The sequence below is a fragment of the Triplophysa rosa genome, linkage group LG19 (assembly GCF_024868665.1).
Source record: "Triplophysa rosa linkage group LG19, Trosa_1v2, whole genome shotgun sequence".
Classification (NCBI taxonomy): Eukaryota; Metazoa; Chordata; class Actinopteri; order Cypriniformes; family Nemacheilidae; genus Triplophysa; species Triplophysa rosa.
The window spans coordinates 14,280,646-14,298,178 of NC_079908.1; the positions used below are offsets into that span (position 1 = coordinate 14,280,646).

General features: G+C 38.0%; 2 protein-coding genes across 2 annotated transcripts; one reads left to right on the forward strand and one right to left on the reverse strand.

Moving 5' to 3' along the window:
- The first annotated feature begins 1,479 nt into the window (after positions 1-1,479).
- rxfp3 (relaxin family peptide receptor 3) lies at positions 1,480-4,182 on the forward strand. The gene has a single exon (XM_057360170.1). The coding sequence runs from the start codon at positions 2,956-2,958 to the stop codon at positions 4,180-4,182; it is 1,227 nt and encodes a 408-aa protein (XP_057216153.1). The 5' UTR covers positions 1,480-2,955.
- Positions 4,183-4,940: 758 nt separating this feature from the next.
- Positions 4,941-17,486, reverse strand: slc45a2 (solute carrier family 45 member 2). The gene is made up of 7 exons (XM_057360166.1): positions 16,728-17,486; positions 15,692-15,868; positions 12,407-12,741; positions 9,162-9,305; positions 7,307-7,430; positions 6,716-6,921; positions 4,941-5,164 (listed from the first exon to the last, which is right to left on the reverse strand). The coding sequence occupies exons 1-7, from the start codon at positions 17,176-17,178 to the stop codon at positions 4,949-4,951; spliced, it is 1,653 nt and encodes a 550-aa protein (XP_057216149.1). The 5' UTR covers positions 17,179-17,486; the 3' UTR covers positions 4,941-4,948.
- Positions 17,487-17,533: the final 47 nt, after the last annotated feature.

Consider the following 17,533-nt stretch of genomic DNA (forward strand, 5'->3'; position numbering starts at 1 on the left):
TGACATTGTTCCTAAGCATTTTTGTTTTGTTTGATGATGCATGTACATAACAAGAAAAATTACCTAAGATATTTAGTCTTGATTTATTAAAGAAAATATAAGAACTGGGTAAGTTTATGTTTAAAACTAAATTGAAAATTAAATCTACAGTAATTTACTGGCAAACCTGCTGCAAAATTACAGCAAAGTTTTACAGTGTAAAATAATGTTTGTAAACATGTCTATTTTATATACATTTCAGACAATAACAGAAGCAAATGCAATTACCCAAATATACAGGTGATATAATATTTTGACATGTACCTGTAATCATAATACAGTATTTAAAATGAAACAATTTCAGTAGCTGTTTTTGTATGTCAGACAGAATTGCTAAGCAGACAGAATGTGACAGTGACACAGCACCAGTTTCAACTCCTCCATTCCTGTCATTTTTTACATTATTTTTTGGCATGTAATTAACTCTTATTTCACAAACGGATCAGACTTATCTAAAATGTTTATGTCATCAGTTATGTAATACAAATGAAACGACACAGTCTCTCTGACAGAGCAGGATGATGAATCATCCATAATAAAAACTGACATTTCCAGTTTCAGTACATAAGATTTATTCACTCTCCTTACTAGAATCAGTTAGGGTGGACATGCAGCCTGTTGAATAAAATCAATTAGAGACCAAGTGCCAATCTACAGACACCAATGCAGTTCAAGCAATGCCCTTGTTTATTTCACATGGGATTTGATTTCCTTGGGGAAATAAAAGGATCGAATGGGATATCAGTTGAATAAATGAAAAACTTGATCTGGCATTGTGGGGGCAGCTACCTGTGACAACATCACTCAGCCTGAAGCGACCAACAAAGCCAATCATTCTTTAAGATAATGCATGAAACTCAACTCAAACTCAACTTTAAAAAAAAAAAACGTATATTCGGATGACAGAACGATCTTTGTGGACCTTATTTGCAAATAACAAAACTTCATTTACATTTACATGTCATACAATAAATTGCTGTATGAAATCTTAATGTGCTTTAAGAAAACCACAAAAATGTAACATTATGTTTCCATGAGAAGTACAGGATCCTTCACCTGCGTACTGTAAAAACAGCAAGACATTGGCTTAGACTAGAAGCATGTGTAAAATTGTTATAATTCAGTTTCATTTTTAGCAAAGGGTTAGAAAGTACAGTGTAAAAAATTCTAAAGTCACACACCATTCATTCACACAAATTGGTTATTCTAATCAAGGCTGTTACAGATGATGGGCTTCAAACTGCAATGTTTTTCTGCATCTACCCTACATGTCCTTTTAGTCTTTCATGTTGGACTTCACAGAAGATGAATTGCTAATACATACATAATTCATTTTGCCTAGCATTTCAATCTAAACAAAAAAAATTGATCCAGACATTTTTTTTATAAATACAATATTAAAAAAATGTCCAAAAATGACCTAGGTTTAAAGTCACTGCGGAGACAAACACAGGCTTGTGTTCTGTATTAAAATGCTTTTCAGTCTGTGCGTGAGTACATGCAGAAGCATTCAAAATTTAGCTTTGTGGGAACGCGGGGTTTAAGGATGGAAATGCAAAAACTCTTGAGAGGAATGAATGTTTCATCCTGAATAACAAGGGGTCTGTAAACAGCATATTTTACTGTAAATATGTAAATACAACATTAAGCTGTTGTGAATCAATTGTTTGCTGGGCTTTTATACAGTATTTTTGATATCCTCTCAATAACCAAAAGACTTATGTAAGTGGATTGCTGGAATCAATAACTCTGAGCATTTGTAATACTTGTGGAATGTCATTACAGAATTTGTATTGCTTACAGATTTAAAGAGAAAAAACTAATGTCCAGGTAAATTACCTTTTTAGAGGTTATAGACTTTGGCTAGACCTGAGAACTTCAAATTAGACAATTAACCTGTTGCAACGTAACTGTTCCTCTGTGGACATATGTACCTGTGACAAACGTAAATGACTCAAAGCAAGGAATTTTCATCATGTTACATGGAGTCTGATTCTACAGAATGCCTTTGAAGTTGTGACTTAATGTAATCTGGTTGCCAAGAAACCGTTTTGCTAGGTGGGCTAAATTTCCCATTAGAGGGGACAAGAGCATAAAATGGCAAAAAACAGAGCCTCTGGAAAAAGATATTACAGAAAATCTTAAGAGGAACATTTTAGTTTAGACTTTAGTAAAGGAATAAATTCTCTATTGCTTCACATTTATTACAAAACATCTAAAAATATCTGTGGCTAGTATGGACAGAAAGAGTAAAGCTAGAAAAGAAAGGAAAGGGAAAGAAGAAAAGAAAACTCACATCATCCGAGAACACTTTAAACTATATGTTATGAATAAATATAAAACTACTACTATCTGAATTGTGACTGAAAACTTTGTAGGCTATTGGCAATTCTCATGTAAATGTAAAACAAAAAGATGATTTTGTACTTTAATTCACAGGAATGTTTGCTAACAACAGTTATTAAAATGCCATAAGTACATAAAATCTTTCAGATATATTATATAAGGCAGGGCAGAAGCCTTACAATTTGAATTTATAGATTTCTACAATTCATTAGGCTGTTCAGATAACACAGGGAGCTCCGTTGCCTTGCGTAAAGCACACGCCGTCCAATCCATTGAGACGTGGCTGTATAAAAACTGTGGCTGTCTGTGTCAGCTACACATGAACGACCGATCACACACATACTTTAGTATTACGACGCATAATTATAATGGTGACCCGTTGAAATTTTGAGTACATGTCGTTATTGAAATGTATGCGCAAAGACAAATTCGTTCATAAAAAGTATGATTGCAAAGACAGGCTGGGGACAATGTTGGTCCTTTAAAACTACGAACGGCTGGTGCTGTCTCCGACAAGAGGTTTTGGCAGCTAATTTAAAGAGGATGGACATATTTGACTGAACTCCAGCAATGCAGAAGACTTCGGACATGCACGACGAGCGCACCGAGTACGCGCCTGGAAGCATCCTGTTAGGTGATTTTAACGCGAGCTTTATTAACAAGACTAATGTCTCGTGGGGTGACTTTCAGGATTTGGATAAACCCGATTTTGTGGGTGACGGGTCCGCGCTCTTGAGAATAATAATCTCCATCATTTACTCGGTCGTTTGCGCGCTGGGTTTAATTGGAAACATACTCGTCCTATATCTCATGAAGTCCAAACACGCATGGAAGAAGTCGTCCATCAATCTCTTCGTGACCAGCCTGGCGGTGACCGACTTTCAGTTTGTTTTGACACTTCCTTTTTGGGCTGTGGAAAACGCCATGGATTTCACTTGGCTGTTTGGTAAGGCGATGTGCAAGATAGTTTCGTATGTCACGGCCACGAACATGTACGCTAGTGTGTTTTTCCTTACAGCCATGAGCGTGGCGCGGTACTGCTCCGTGGCTTCTGCGCTGAAAAGCAGGAGACGTCGAATGCGTTTATCTGCGCGCTGGATGAGCGTCATAATCTGGATAGCTGCGATCGGTGCCGCGCTGCCAAATGCGATATTTTCAACGACGGCTACGGTGTCAAACGAGCAACTGTGCCTGGTGAAATTTCCCGACCGGAGCGGAGACGTGCAGTTTTGGCTTGGTTTGTACCACGCGCAAAAAGTACTTCTGGGGTTTCTAATTCCCCTCGGAATAATAACCATCTGCTACCTGCTCCTTTTGCGCTTTATAACCAACAAAAACGTGAATACCTCCAGCGCAAAGAGGCGATCCAAAGTGACCAAATCTGTGACTATTGTCGTTTTATCTTTTTTCCTCTGCTGGTTGCCAAACCAGGCGTTAACGGCGTGGGGCATCCTAATAAAACTTAACGTGGTGCACTTTAGTTACGAGTATTACACCACGCAAGTGTATATTTTTCCGGTGACGGTCTGTTTAGCGCATTCAAACAGCTGTCTCAATCCTATTCTGTATTGCTTAATGAGGAGGGAGTTCAGGAAGGCTTTGAAAAAGCTGTTTTGGCAGATCACATCGCCTTCTGTCACCAACATGAGGCCGTTTACTGCCTCCACGAAGCCCGAACAGGATGAACAGGGTCCGGCGTTGGTTCCGCTAGGTCCCACGGAGCCTGCCCTTATTTTCTATCCTCCGGGGGTTGTGATGTATAACGGCAGAAACGACCTTCTGCCCAACAGCACATAGGCATAACTGAACCAGTGGCGAAGCAATCGTTGTACAACTTTTAGGGATTTCTGCGCGCACGTTTTTCCTTTGAAAAGATGCTTGCGCAGCCTTGGCATCAGACATCCAGAACACAATGTGTATGCGCATTCGTGTAAAATTTAAAATGAAGAAACATCCTTAAAGAAAATTAACCATAGTTTTACCACTTTATGAGTTACACTTGTTTTAGCCTAATTACGGTAAAACCATAGTAACAACAATTGTCTCACTTTAGTAACCGGTTTAACCGTGATTATTTGCAGTATACTATAATGCATGGGATTAATTTACATTGGACAGTGCAATAGTGAGTTTTGCGCATGGGTCAAAATTACAATAACAATTCATTTTAATGAATATTAATGTGAATTTTGGCCAGTGCACATCACTAAAGTGAAACCATCCAATGGTGTCTAAATGCCTAAAATGTGATTATTTAATGTTTGGCTATTGCTTATTGAAAACAATGATCAACTCTTGCATAATGATGTTTATTCTAAAAATATTTTTATATTTGAGGTAAACCACTGCCAACACCTCATTAATGACCACTGAAATAAAGTACATTTATCATTTGAATGGTCTGCATTTTATATTATACAGTACTTTTTTATGATGATGTTATGTTATAATATGGGTTTTGACAGTGAACATCATACTGTATGCATCCCCTCAAAAATAATTAAAGACATAACCTATATAACATGGAAAATAGTGTGTTTGGTTATGAGGTTTTAAGCATACATTACATGAAAACAGCAATAAAAAGACAGCCAATTAGGGACACTGTCGATGCAGAAAGCACAACCACAGTCACACTGCCTGCCAGGTTGACCAGAGCTCCGAGTCCAGCACCCACTATGACCTGGGCCAGCTGTACCATACAGGTAAGAGCCGCGCAGTCCATGCCAGTGCCACGGCCTTCAAACGCTGTGTCATCACCAGCCAATTTTCTCTGCTCCTTTACAGGAAAGAGGCATAATATCAAAAAAGTTTTAATCTGTGATCAGAATTATGACAAACATATTTGCATTTTTTATTGCATAAGCCCTATTCAACCGGCCTGTTACATAATAGTGATCTTGTCTGTGAAAACCAGACTAAAATCTAATTCTGAGATAATGAGCATCAACGTTTGATTTCAAGCATTATTTCATTATGATTTTAATTTTTGACATGGCATTACTCCGTTATAAAGATATCAAGGTTATATTTTCACAGAACATTATTTTTACATTATGTAGGATGATTTTATGTAGAAAACAGTAAATCACAAAAAATGACTTTAGCTGGGTTTTCACAGACAGGGTCACAATTTTGCTCAAATAATATGCTGTGTAATGCCCGAAAACAGTGTTTTTCACTATGTTCATGTTTTTAAAGAAAACTGCATTACAAAACAACATGTTTAACAACATTAAATAACAACAGTTCAAAATGAAGAAACATAACATGTAGCGCTTCAAAAAAGTTTTAATCAATATTTCAATTATAAAAATCAATGTAAGTTCCGAGAGGGCTGCAGAATTTGCAATTCAATTTTTTGGCTGCTTGCGACCTAATTGATGCTTTAGATCTAATTGATGCTTTAGATAGTGTCTAAACAAACCAATATCAAATTTTTGGAAAGTGGAAAAATCGATCTTGAATTGAGAGAGGTTTTGAGTAAACAGCTGAAAAAGATAGTAATGATTTTTTATTCACAAAATGCTTCAAAGAAACTACACACAAACGTGGTACGAGGCGTTCGTATTAAGTACGAGACATTTAAAATCGAACACATAAAACATATTAAGTTAAATACCAGGTACTGTAACATTTAGCACAAGCACAGCTTGAGCAAAACATCACATTAATCAGATTGTTAGGTTAGGTTATTAAACAGTAAAATAAAGTGTTGCGAAACAAAGCTAAAAAGTCATTTGGATGCATTGTGGATGTCAGACAGCAGAATATTTCCATAGTTTATGTGGTGAGTGGTTTCATCAGCAACAACACAAACGAACGTTACAGTATGTGGCCCAAACTTAATTTCCAGTAGACCTCCGCTGCGCAAAGAATCAATAACTGTTGAGTGGTTTTAATTTAATTTAACAAAAGAATATACAATAAAATATGAATATGAATTAATATTAATATAAATTAAATATTACTAGCCAAGACCGATAACCAAACACAGACCGGAAGTTAACTTCGGGTCAGGCGCAAAGCATCCGATGAAACCGTGTGACCTTGACAGAAACTAACATGATACATCCATTAAAAACATAAACCAGCCAGTTTAAAGTTAATGCGATCCATTTGACCGCACATGCCACTTAAATTTGTTATCTAAATGTTATTAAAAAAAATTAATTCATAAATATGACTAAACTGTTCCACTTCCTTTAGAGGGGTCACTGTATATAGATGATTACATCTGACTGATCATCTCCAATATATTTAGTCACAACATAAAAATGCAAACGATATGTTTATATACCTTTCCTGTGAATAATTTTTGACAACTGACCTCTTCCACCTTGTGGTATTCAGAGATGAGGTTGTATGGGATGGTGTAGAGAGTGCTGGACATCACTCCAAACACACAACACAAAGTCAGGGTGGCGATGATGTTCGGAAACAGTCCGATCAGACCGGTTCCCATACCGAACACAAAGTAGCCTAGGAAGTATAGTCCCTTTAGTCCGATGTATGGCAGGAGCAACCTCTGCACATCTGGAGAGACGCATATGGCAATCATTTAGAAGACTGTAACAATGGGCTGTAATACAACTTATGTCAATACAATTGGCTTGAGTGAATAGCGCGTATAGATTCAGGAGTTTTCATATCGCTGATGAAACAGCTTCACTGATAAAGTGCTCTTTTCAGAAATATATGACTCTCAGACCAAATCATAATAGCAGAATGTTGAGAAAAAGTTTTATGACTCTCTCATCAAAACAGGCTAATAACTTTGAAAAAGCGTATTATCCCATTCTATTCGGGCTGAATGGGAGAGAATGTATTATCTGACTGTAATTGAAGTCTTTTCTTGTCTGGTTGCATTAAAAGACTGTATCTAATAAAGACAGTGGAGTCCCGGTTCCATATTACTCACATGAATAGAGAGCAGAGGAGGCGGCGTTGATGCACAAGCCCCAGCAGCCCACCTCAACTCCTCTCTCGTAAGTAGCATAGGAGGTGGAATTATGCTCTGCGTACGGGTTCCCCTTATAAACGATCTAGAGGTGACACACAGATTGTAGGGACATTGCATAAAATCTTGAAAGTGTGTGACAGCGTGAAACTCTAGGTGACGCATCACCCGTCTGTTAAACACACTGAGAACAAGCAAGAGAACATCTCCACAGGTAACCCCGCTTTCATTGAGCAACCAAAGCAAACCTGCAGAAACATAACGAGACTCTTTCATTCAAATTCCACGTGGCAGATGGAAAGTGAATAGGTGTGGACAACTACGTCTTCTAAATCGGCTTTCGCGCCACTGGGCCTTTGATGATGTTCAAACGGACGTATGATGCAAAGGGAAAAAACTTTTGTAAATTTTAAATAGAGGTCAAGTCAGATCGACATTTTTATTTGTATGGTATGGCACTTTTTACATCACTTCAAAGCATAATAAAAACAATTTTGCATGATGTTAACCACGATTTTGGAGTCAACAAGACACAATAATATACTTGTATGTAATTTTACAGTATGTTGTTTCTTTTTCGAGAAAAACTCTAATTTGCCTTAAGGGCAAAAGTCCTTGCGCAAAACCACACTCAATGGACGCCGGGTTGTTCTCCTCTGGCTATGAAGCATGAACGTGCTGTCAACATTACTTTGCTGCAAGACAGTTCAGAGAGATCTGTTAAATGCCCAGATTTCTTTAGTCAAACTGCAGCCACACAGGATTTGGGGTGCACAATGTAATAGGTTTAAAAACCGGCCATTGAAAACCACATATCTATTTAACTTAATCCAGTCTACTGCGGTTCCTTTTCCCTTAGCAATGCATTCAATGCACCTGGCATGAAATTGCCGGTCACTGCCCTAAAAGTTTTTCCACTTCATTGAGGTCATCAAAATGACTTTCCTTAGACGCAACTAGATGACTCATTTATCTCAATTTACTCCCAATCAAACTACTACTGCAAGGAAAAATAAGATAAAAAACTTCAAGTCAAATAGTAAAAAGAGATCTATATTTCAGAAGATGCTTCTAATATCTTGGTTAATGTGTAGATGAACAGAGGTTCTTTATTGATCTAGTTTTGGAATTTGGGGTGCATTAGCAACCAGGTAATAGAAAGTAAAGTATCAAGAACTCGTTTAGCATATGACATAATATTCTTAAAGGGACAGTTCACCCAAAAAAGGAAATTCTGCCATCATTTACTTAACCTCTTGTCATTTCAAAACTGTCTGACTTTCTTCTTCTGCAGAACACAAAAGAAGATATTTTGATTAAAGACTGTTAGTAACCGAACAACAGCTGTACCCATTAACCTCTATTGTATGGACACAAAAACGATGAAGTCGTTTAGGTACGTTTTATGTTTTAGTCAACAGGTACAGTCATTGTTCAGTTACCAACATTCTTCAAAATAGCTTCTTTTGTGTTTTGCGGAACAAAGACTAAAATAAATGACAATGGGTGAGAAATGATAGAATGTTTATCACTTTAACAACAGCTGTGGATTTCGTGTCATTCACAGATTTGGCAGATAATCGTATGATTTTATTTGACTTAATGTAACTTATTATCCATCCCCATCAGTTGAGCTACAGGAACCCAATAAGAAGTAGTCGGGGTCAGAGATTCATATAAAACATGAAACATCAGCAAATATGTTCTATGGCCTGATTCCTCTTATTCAGGCTTTGTGTCATTTATATACAAAGATGTGCAAACTAAAAGCACAACTGGAAGTCAAAGCCCCGACAGCTGCTTTAAAAGTGCTTACCTGCCCCATGAAGTCAGTAAAGAAGAGCATGTTGCACAGAAAGGCCGTCCAGCCCAGCAGATGACTCATGCACAGACAGCGATAATGGCCAGGCATGCTAATCATGGCTGACAGCAACGATTTCAGGGTCATCCTTTTCTGAACCTAAAAGCCAATTACACAAACAGGTTAACAATACCTTCCGAATGCTTCACAGACTCAAAAAAATGAACAGAGATTCACTCAGATTTCAAGAATACTTTTACTCAGGAGCCTATTGGTGACATTAAAGTGATAGTTCACCCCAAAATGAAAATTCTATCATCATTTACTCTCCATGTTGTCATTTCAAACCTGTATGACTTTCTTTATTCTGTACAAAAAAGATGTTTTGAAGAAGAATGTTGGTAACTGAACAACGGCGGTACCCATTGACTTCCTTTGGTTTTAGAATAGAATGCCTTTATTGTCACTGTACGCATGTACAATGAAATTAAAATGTATTTTGTGTCCATACAAAGGAAGTTAATGGGTAATGCCGCTGTTCAGTTACCAACAGTCTTCAAAATATCTTCTTTTGTGTTCTGTGGAAGGAAGAAAGTCATGCAGGTTTTAAATGACAAGAGGGGGAATAAATGATGACAGAATTTGCATTTTTTGGGTGAACTTTCACTACAAACGCACATTTTCACCAGTGGTGTTCCTCTTTTCGAGACTTTAAAAGAGTGATTTACAATTTACTGTAAGTCTCCCATGATGTGAATGTAATTTCTCCCAGGTATTCACAACATAACCGAGTGATATTGTCATGTATGTGAACAACATTGATGAATTTTTGTCCCCTGAGAGGAGTCCTAGAGGTCTTTTGTCACGGACAGACGGAGGGAAAAGGGATGTAAATTCCATGAAGATGGTTAATGTAATGTACAATAATGAATAATGTACAATGATTCATAAAAACACATCACTAGTTTTTTTTAATCTGCATCTAGTCGTTTGTTCAGGCTAGAGGGTATGCATTGACGTCACTTTCCCACGTGAACACGCCGGGACACGCCCCCTTGAGTGCCAGGACACGTTCCCTTGAGGGGTAAAACAGGCAGAAAAATGCCTCCTTTCAATAGGAGAAACAAAGACCCGGGACTAAAACGTAATTATTTGCTGAAATTAAAAGCAGTTGGACTCGACGGTGATCCTTATGACTTACAAAGGAACCAGGTGTCCATGGACACTGATATGTTGCGCAGGATTGCGTTTCCTGATATTGTAAGCAGCCATTTTGCTGAGTGTTTTGCCACTCAAGGGAGCAGTGCCGATCCTAGACGTCAAGGGGCCCTATGCAAACCTTTGTGAGGGGCCCTTGTCATAATAGTTAAAATTAGATGAGCATAACTGTAAAATATAAGAAATAAAAGGATAAATTAATTCACACACACAAACAAATTAAAATTGAAAGACAAAAAACCTTAAACTGTCAGTAAGAACAATTAAGTATACATTAAATTCACATTTTGATTTACATGTAAATAATCCTATACCTAAAGTAACACATGGCTCTGGAACCATCTAGCTTTTTACTAATCAAATGAGTGATTAACAAAAATAAATCATTATAAATATAGTTTACTCAAGAAAGCTAAGCATTCAAAAACAAAACATATCAATTATTCTTTAAATGTGATGACACAAAAATTACATATGGGCAAAAGAAATGGTGTGCATTATAGCTGAGGCTCACATGAACATTGTACAGCTGGTTTTGTGACTAAGATATTCCCTGTAAATGCTATTGAAGTTAGAATATTAATGTGTATGTAACTTTGGAGACGGTCCCTAAATTCACGACCATCGAACGTCGAGTTAAACCAACTGTTTTGTAAATATGTACTTGCATAAGTTGACAAAACTAAATAAGACTTTAAAAAAGTAGAAAAACACATGCCTTCTAGTTCTTGTTCTTTTGCTTCACGTTGTGAAGCCATATGTAAGACGCATCATCACATTATGCGCATGTCATCACCTGCGCGCACTGCATGATTTCCGAGTATGTCACAGTAATTAAATAAATTTAGTATTAAAAATGATTCCTGTAAAGTTTGTAACAGAACACTCCGAAGGCAGAAAGTTGAATCCGCGTCTTGTTTACATTATAGTGTTTTTGATTCGGTACTCAAAGGGCCCCCTGGTGGTGCAGGGGCCCTACTCAACTTGCGTAGTTTGCCTAGAGGGTATGCATTGACGTCACTTTCCCACGTGAACACGCCGGGACACGCTCCCTTGAGGGAAAACGTAGGCAAAATGGCTGCATTCAATAGGAGGAACAAAAAACCGGGACTACAACACGCAATTATTTGCTGAAACTACAAGCAGATGGACTCGACGGTGATCCTTACGACTACCTTATGAATTACAAAGGACGTGGCGTGTCCACGTGGTGTTCACGTGGGAATGTGACGTCATGTGCATACAGTTACACATACAATGCACAGTTACAATAATTCCTGCTTGTGAAATGCAGGCCAAATGTTGCCAAATTTTGAGAACATTCATTTGCACGTAAAAGCAATGTTTAGGGCTAGAGAGTTCCCGTTGACAGTTCAAGCAATAATAAAAGGTCATATAGATGGAATAAGACAGCAAAATGGCAAACCAGGAAACCTTGCATTCAGATGGTAATGTGCACTGAGCATTTAACACGGAAAGCTTTTGAGCACATCTATAAGCAAACCGCTTTTAAAGGAGCATTTTGTGTGACTCGCAGGCATGGCAAATTACAGGGTGGGATAAGGACCATATGGGTACTTTTCCAAAAAGCAACACAGCATGCACAATTTTTATGATTCATAGTTTGCATTCTTATGATGGTTTAAGACACTTTGATGATGAGCCACCTTGTGTGTGACGTGGGTTGCCGTATAAATTCCCTGAATGCAATTTGTGCTTTTTTATATAATTTAATTGCAAATTGAACTGGCTTATCAGGACAAAATGAACTGACTAAACTAAACAGATTGAACTTTGAGAGCAATGTACATTTCTCACACCAGGGAATCTTTGAACCTCGTAATGATGATCACATGTGAATGTTGAAAGACAATAGGCATTAATATTTATAAAGCTATATACTCACATAGGTCTCTAAATAGACACATAATGCAATATCCAGTCAAATTACAGATCACAAAGACTGATAATGCGGAGTTCAAAGCAGGCTTTTAAAAACAGGAAGAAAATTGAAAGGGATCAAGATAACACAAGTTACCAACCTCGCTGTTAGGTTGCTTGGCACTGGGCGTAACTGCATTCGCTTCACTGAGAGCAGAGAAGGAGCGCTGACGCATCTCAGGAAGAGACTCTTTGGATACTGAGCCGTATCCACCATTGTGCGGGACTTCCAGGAGCAGAGAGCTGGGCGAATCTGAACTGTGGTCTTTTTTCAGCGGTGTTTCTGGGATGCTGAAAAGGTGCATGGTGAGAAAAAAAACCCAGGTCAATGATGAGAAAAAGTAGATGACTTGGTACTCTGAGCCTAGCAGGAGACCTAGAGCAGAGTGACCCCAGTCCATGGCTCCGATCAGGTATCCACAAGCTCCACCTAGCCCTACAAAGTACAAACAACACAACAGACTGCTTTGAAAAATCAACCGCAAGCAATGTGCTCAGTGTGTAAATATCTAAAGGCTTTAAAATAATTTTTGTGAATAAAAATGTGAAACGCCTCTAGCCCAAGATGTTGGGATGGGCTCCAGCCTCCTGCCATAGGACAAGCAGGTTTAGAAAATGGATGGATTGAAATCTGTGAAACCATGTTTTGTATGTCTTATGCATTTGTTGTATAAGATTCAGGGAAATTTCTTTGCAATTTGGAGCAACTGATGTGCTTATTATTTTAGTTCTTTTGTTAGCTACTATACATAAACATTTTAAAGGGTAAATGCTGCCATTTTCTGTCTGTCACTTAAAGAATCAGTGAAACCAAAACACTTTTGTTACACACAAACACACGCACTACCCAGCTATCCCTGAACCACAGCAGTGATCCAGTCATGTGCCTCTGGTGCTCTCAGCATCAACCCATGATCTCAGCACATGACTGGGCTGCATGTGCTGGATTAAAACACACTGAATACACAGACCATGAGCTAAAACCAGAACGACAACCAAGCACAGCCAGGTTTTCCTACAATTTCATAAAATTATAAATAATAAAACAGTTCTTAAAGAGCAGCGAGAGAGACTCTGCCAAACAGTAAATCAATGTCTTGCATCCTGTGTGTTCTTCACATGAGGATGGCAGCATATGTTTCTAGTTTTGTGGTGATTGTTCACTTCTGTGTACTTGAGGAGATTTTTTGTCAAAACACTTGTAAAAGGACAAGGAGATTTAAAAAACCTTTTACTGTGGCTCTTCAATTACTTATTAATTTTTAAGTGGTGAAATATTACATTTGCCAAATGTCACTGTTGTACAATTACAATTGCTTAATACCCTTTACAATGAAGACATTAACATTCTCATCTGCACCTTTTCTAAATAAATCATTTTCAGTTCATTCATTATTCATGTGCACAATTTGCAATTTATTTATAACAAAGCATCACTGTGCTCTGTCAATCAAAAATATATTTTGAACAAAAAAATGTATTACCTAAAATGCTTGGTGTGCTGGTAAACGCATCTTTTCCAGGACATATAATTCCAGTTTGAATAAATCTATTGAAAATTGTATTTTTAACCGAGAAACAACCAATTTCGGCTCATTTGTATAACTTTATTGACAAACTTTTCATCACGTGTGTTGGCAGGGAATGTCACAATGACTTAATGATACTTTTGGCTTGAGGTTTAAAGAGTTCAGCCAGTACCCATAGGCTTTGCTAAGGCTGGCACAGGAAGTCAGGGGCTGGTTGCACAAACGGCTTAGACTAGTCTTACAAGTTAGTCATCCATTGTTTTCTTCAAGACTTGTCATATCTTCTTTAAGTCACTTACATAAAAAGGTAGATTGGTCTTATTAAAATCTAAAAAGTAAGACTGATCAGTCCTAACTAATTGCTAGTCAGTGAGACTAGTTGTTAAGACACATGCTGCGTCCGAAATCGCCTACTTCCATACTATATAGGCGAAAATGAGTATGAGTCATGAATAGTATGTCCGAAACTTCAGTATGCAAAAAACAGTAGGCGAGAAATACGCGGATGGTCTACTACTTCTGCCGAGATTCGTGAGTATGGATCGGATGGACCGGATGGACACTTTTCTATCCCATGATGCCACGGGAGCTGAGCAACGGTCAAATTTCAAAAGTAAATCAAATAAATATAGCGGAAAACTTCAAGGAGGACGTCCGTTTATAATGTAAGTGCCAATAAATGAATTTCTCGTGACTAAATTGTGTTTTTATCAACGCTCACGTATAGGTTGTTCTTAAAACGTCATAGATCAAAGAGCATACGGGTCACATGACCATTAAACATGGCAGACGCAGTATGTCCGAAATTTATTTATACTACACCCACTCATACTATATAGAACGTACCGTTTTAATGGCCGATAGGTAGGTACTTATGTAAATTCTGTACGTACTGTCACAGTATGCGATTTCGGATGCAGCGACAGTCTTAATTAAGCGGCTATGTTTATGCAACTGGCCCCAGGTTTTCTGATGTCTTGCTAACATAACAATAACTCACAGAGGCTTTAGTTCTGCTTTCCAGAAAGCGGGGTGCTCGGTTACATCAGCACAAGAGCAGCACCCTGCAGACCACTTAAGGTGAAACAGGAAACAGCCTACTGTCACCATGCCAACCAATTTTACACAAGGACATGGATTTCAGTCAAAATATTCAGCTGCACGCCATCGAAAAGCTCCTGTTATAAACAGTTTGAAGTCAGTCAACTTCACATTTTGAAAAACACTCAAGTTCAATACCGTTCCTCAAGTTTTTCAAGTCAAGTTGTGTACCGATGGCTAACAAAAAGATTGGCACCACAAAAGTGTGTGTGACTTCAAGGAAAACAAATTAGCATTGACTTAACAAAAAATATTGCACTCTTATACAGTACTCTCACAGGGTTAACAGTACAACATCAAACTGGCACGATGCAAAAGCATTTGCTTTTCCACAGCAACAGAAAAGAAAAGTACAGTCTGGTACTGTTAACTACAGAAATGTCAAGACAAATCTTCAAAGCTCTTCTTGAGAAAAATGTTGCATTTTCCTTGAGTCTTAAAGTCACAATTTCGAGAGTCCTCAAGTGTAAGCAATAAGGTGTACACTAACAGTCAAACGTTTGGAAACAACAGATTATTTCGATTTTATTTTCCCACATTTTAGAAAAGTAGTAAACCTTTGATTGGTACTGTACATTGTGAATATAATGATTTTATAAAGATGACACGCATAATACAAAATATTATGGGATGAATTAAATTCAAATGGTAATGTAAAATCATTCAACTGTATCCTTCTGATAATATTCTAATAAATAGTAAATATAAAAGTATGAAGGAAAGTCAAGTACATCAAACTGTATTGACACTGCTCACCTGTGAGTATGGCGTGATAATGCAGACCTCTTTCTTTGTCCCGGTGAGAACACACATCAAACAAATAGGCTTTGATTGGTCCATCAATGAAATCTGCCGCAAAATCAAACATTACCACTCCGAACATGACTACGACGATGGCCCATGTCGTTTTAACATCTCTGTCCTGTACCACTGCTGAGAGACAGTGCACACAGAATTCACTTTAACACATTATGCACAGAGAGATATCACAGACTGTATTCAGGTCAGGACACAGTTCAGAAGAGTAAACGTAAGAGTTATTAAATTATTAAAATCTTTACGCTCCTTTTATGTTTAAGATTCTTGTGCAGTCTTTGGCAATGAAGAAAAGTTAAGTTTTGTTAAAGTTTCAAAAGGTAAATGACCCTGAAGTTTTCTTTGAGTTAATTATAGATGTTTGTTCCTGGTAAAATAAAGAAATGCCCAATTACAACAAGTGATTAAAATTCTACACCTGACGGTATGATTATAATATTTAACAGGAAAAATCAAATAGGCCAAAAGGCTAAAAAGTGGAGCAGCAATTTAACAGTTCAGTTTCAGCATAATGTGAATTAATTACATAAACAGACTCCCCACAATGCTGAAAAAAAATTCAGAGCAGTATCTAGCAGTATTATTTTCCTGTGTCGAATTCTACTGGACAATACCTGACTAATGTTGAGTTTCATTTTTTCAGTTGTTTGATATAATGTGAAAGCGCAATGGGACATTGTAACCAACAATTATTGTATACAATAATTGTAACCAATTTTCAGAATTATTTGCAGCTCATATGTCTTTTTTCATTCTTTCGCCCCCACTTGTCGTTATCTCTGTTTTTTTTTAAACCTAGTTCCATTTCCAACAGTTCAAGAAAAGCAGATATAATTGCTAACTGCCTTTTAAAATTACACGGTGCAGTAGCACACCAAGTTTAAATCCTTTAACTACCTGCAACTACTGCCTAGTCGGACAGATCTGTACATCATTTTATTGCATCTCAAAACAAAAGCAATTGAACTTCACTTACCTGATGTCACAGCATCTCCATTTAGAAATAAAGTTAACCCCACCAACATTATAATTCCCAGTAACAGTATGTACGGCCGCCTTCGGCCCAACGGAGACCTACAGTAGTCTCTTGCCGAGCCTATGACGGGCTGCAAGATGAAGCCCAAAATGGGGCTTATCAGCCACACCAAGCTATACAAGCGTTTTGGGAGTCCAACGCTCAGCAACACTGGCGTGACAAATGCCGCCTCGACGGCGTAGCAGAGTTCCCTTCCAAACATAACCATGCCATGCATGATGAGCCTTCCTCTGGACCGTTTCGGAGGTTCCACCACTCCAAACACAGCCGGTTCCAAGCTGTCCACATAGTCCTCTTTCATCCCCGAGTCCACTGGATAGTGTTCCAGGGATGTGACTGGGCTGTCTGGTCCGGAGAACCTACAAGGCTGGTCCTTGGTTAAGAGAGTCATGGTTCTGGCTCTCCAAGTGGTTCTTAGTCTGCCCGTAAGCACTGGAATGCTCGGATCTTCTGACTTCTAATGCATAGCTGAGCAATAATGATCAAGAGACGGATTTACAATGTGATCTGAGAAAAAGGAGGCGGTGGTCTTGTTCGGCCTTTTTCTCGATGCCAAAGGCTTCTGGTTGTAAGCACGTGACCAAGATTACAAGCCGTGACTGTTTTTTCTTCTCACTGAAGTTCAGTTCAAGATAATTCAGAGTTAACTCAACCACAAATAGTGATCAAGTGTGAAAAGGAAAGGAAGAATATGAGTGTTTAGGGACTTATGTTTGGTTAGGTGGATTAAACTCCGCCTCAGTCAT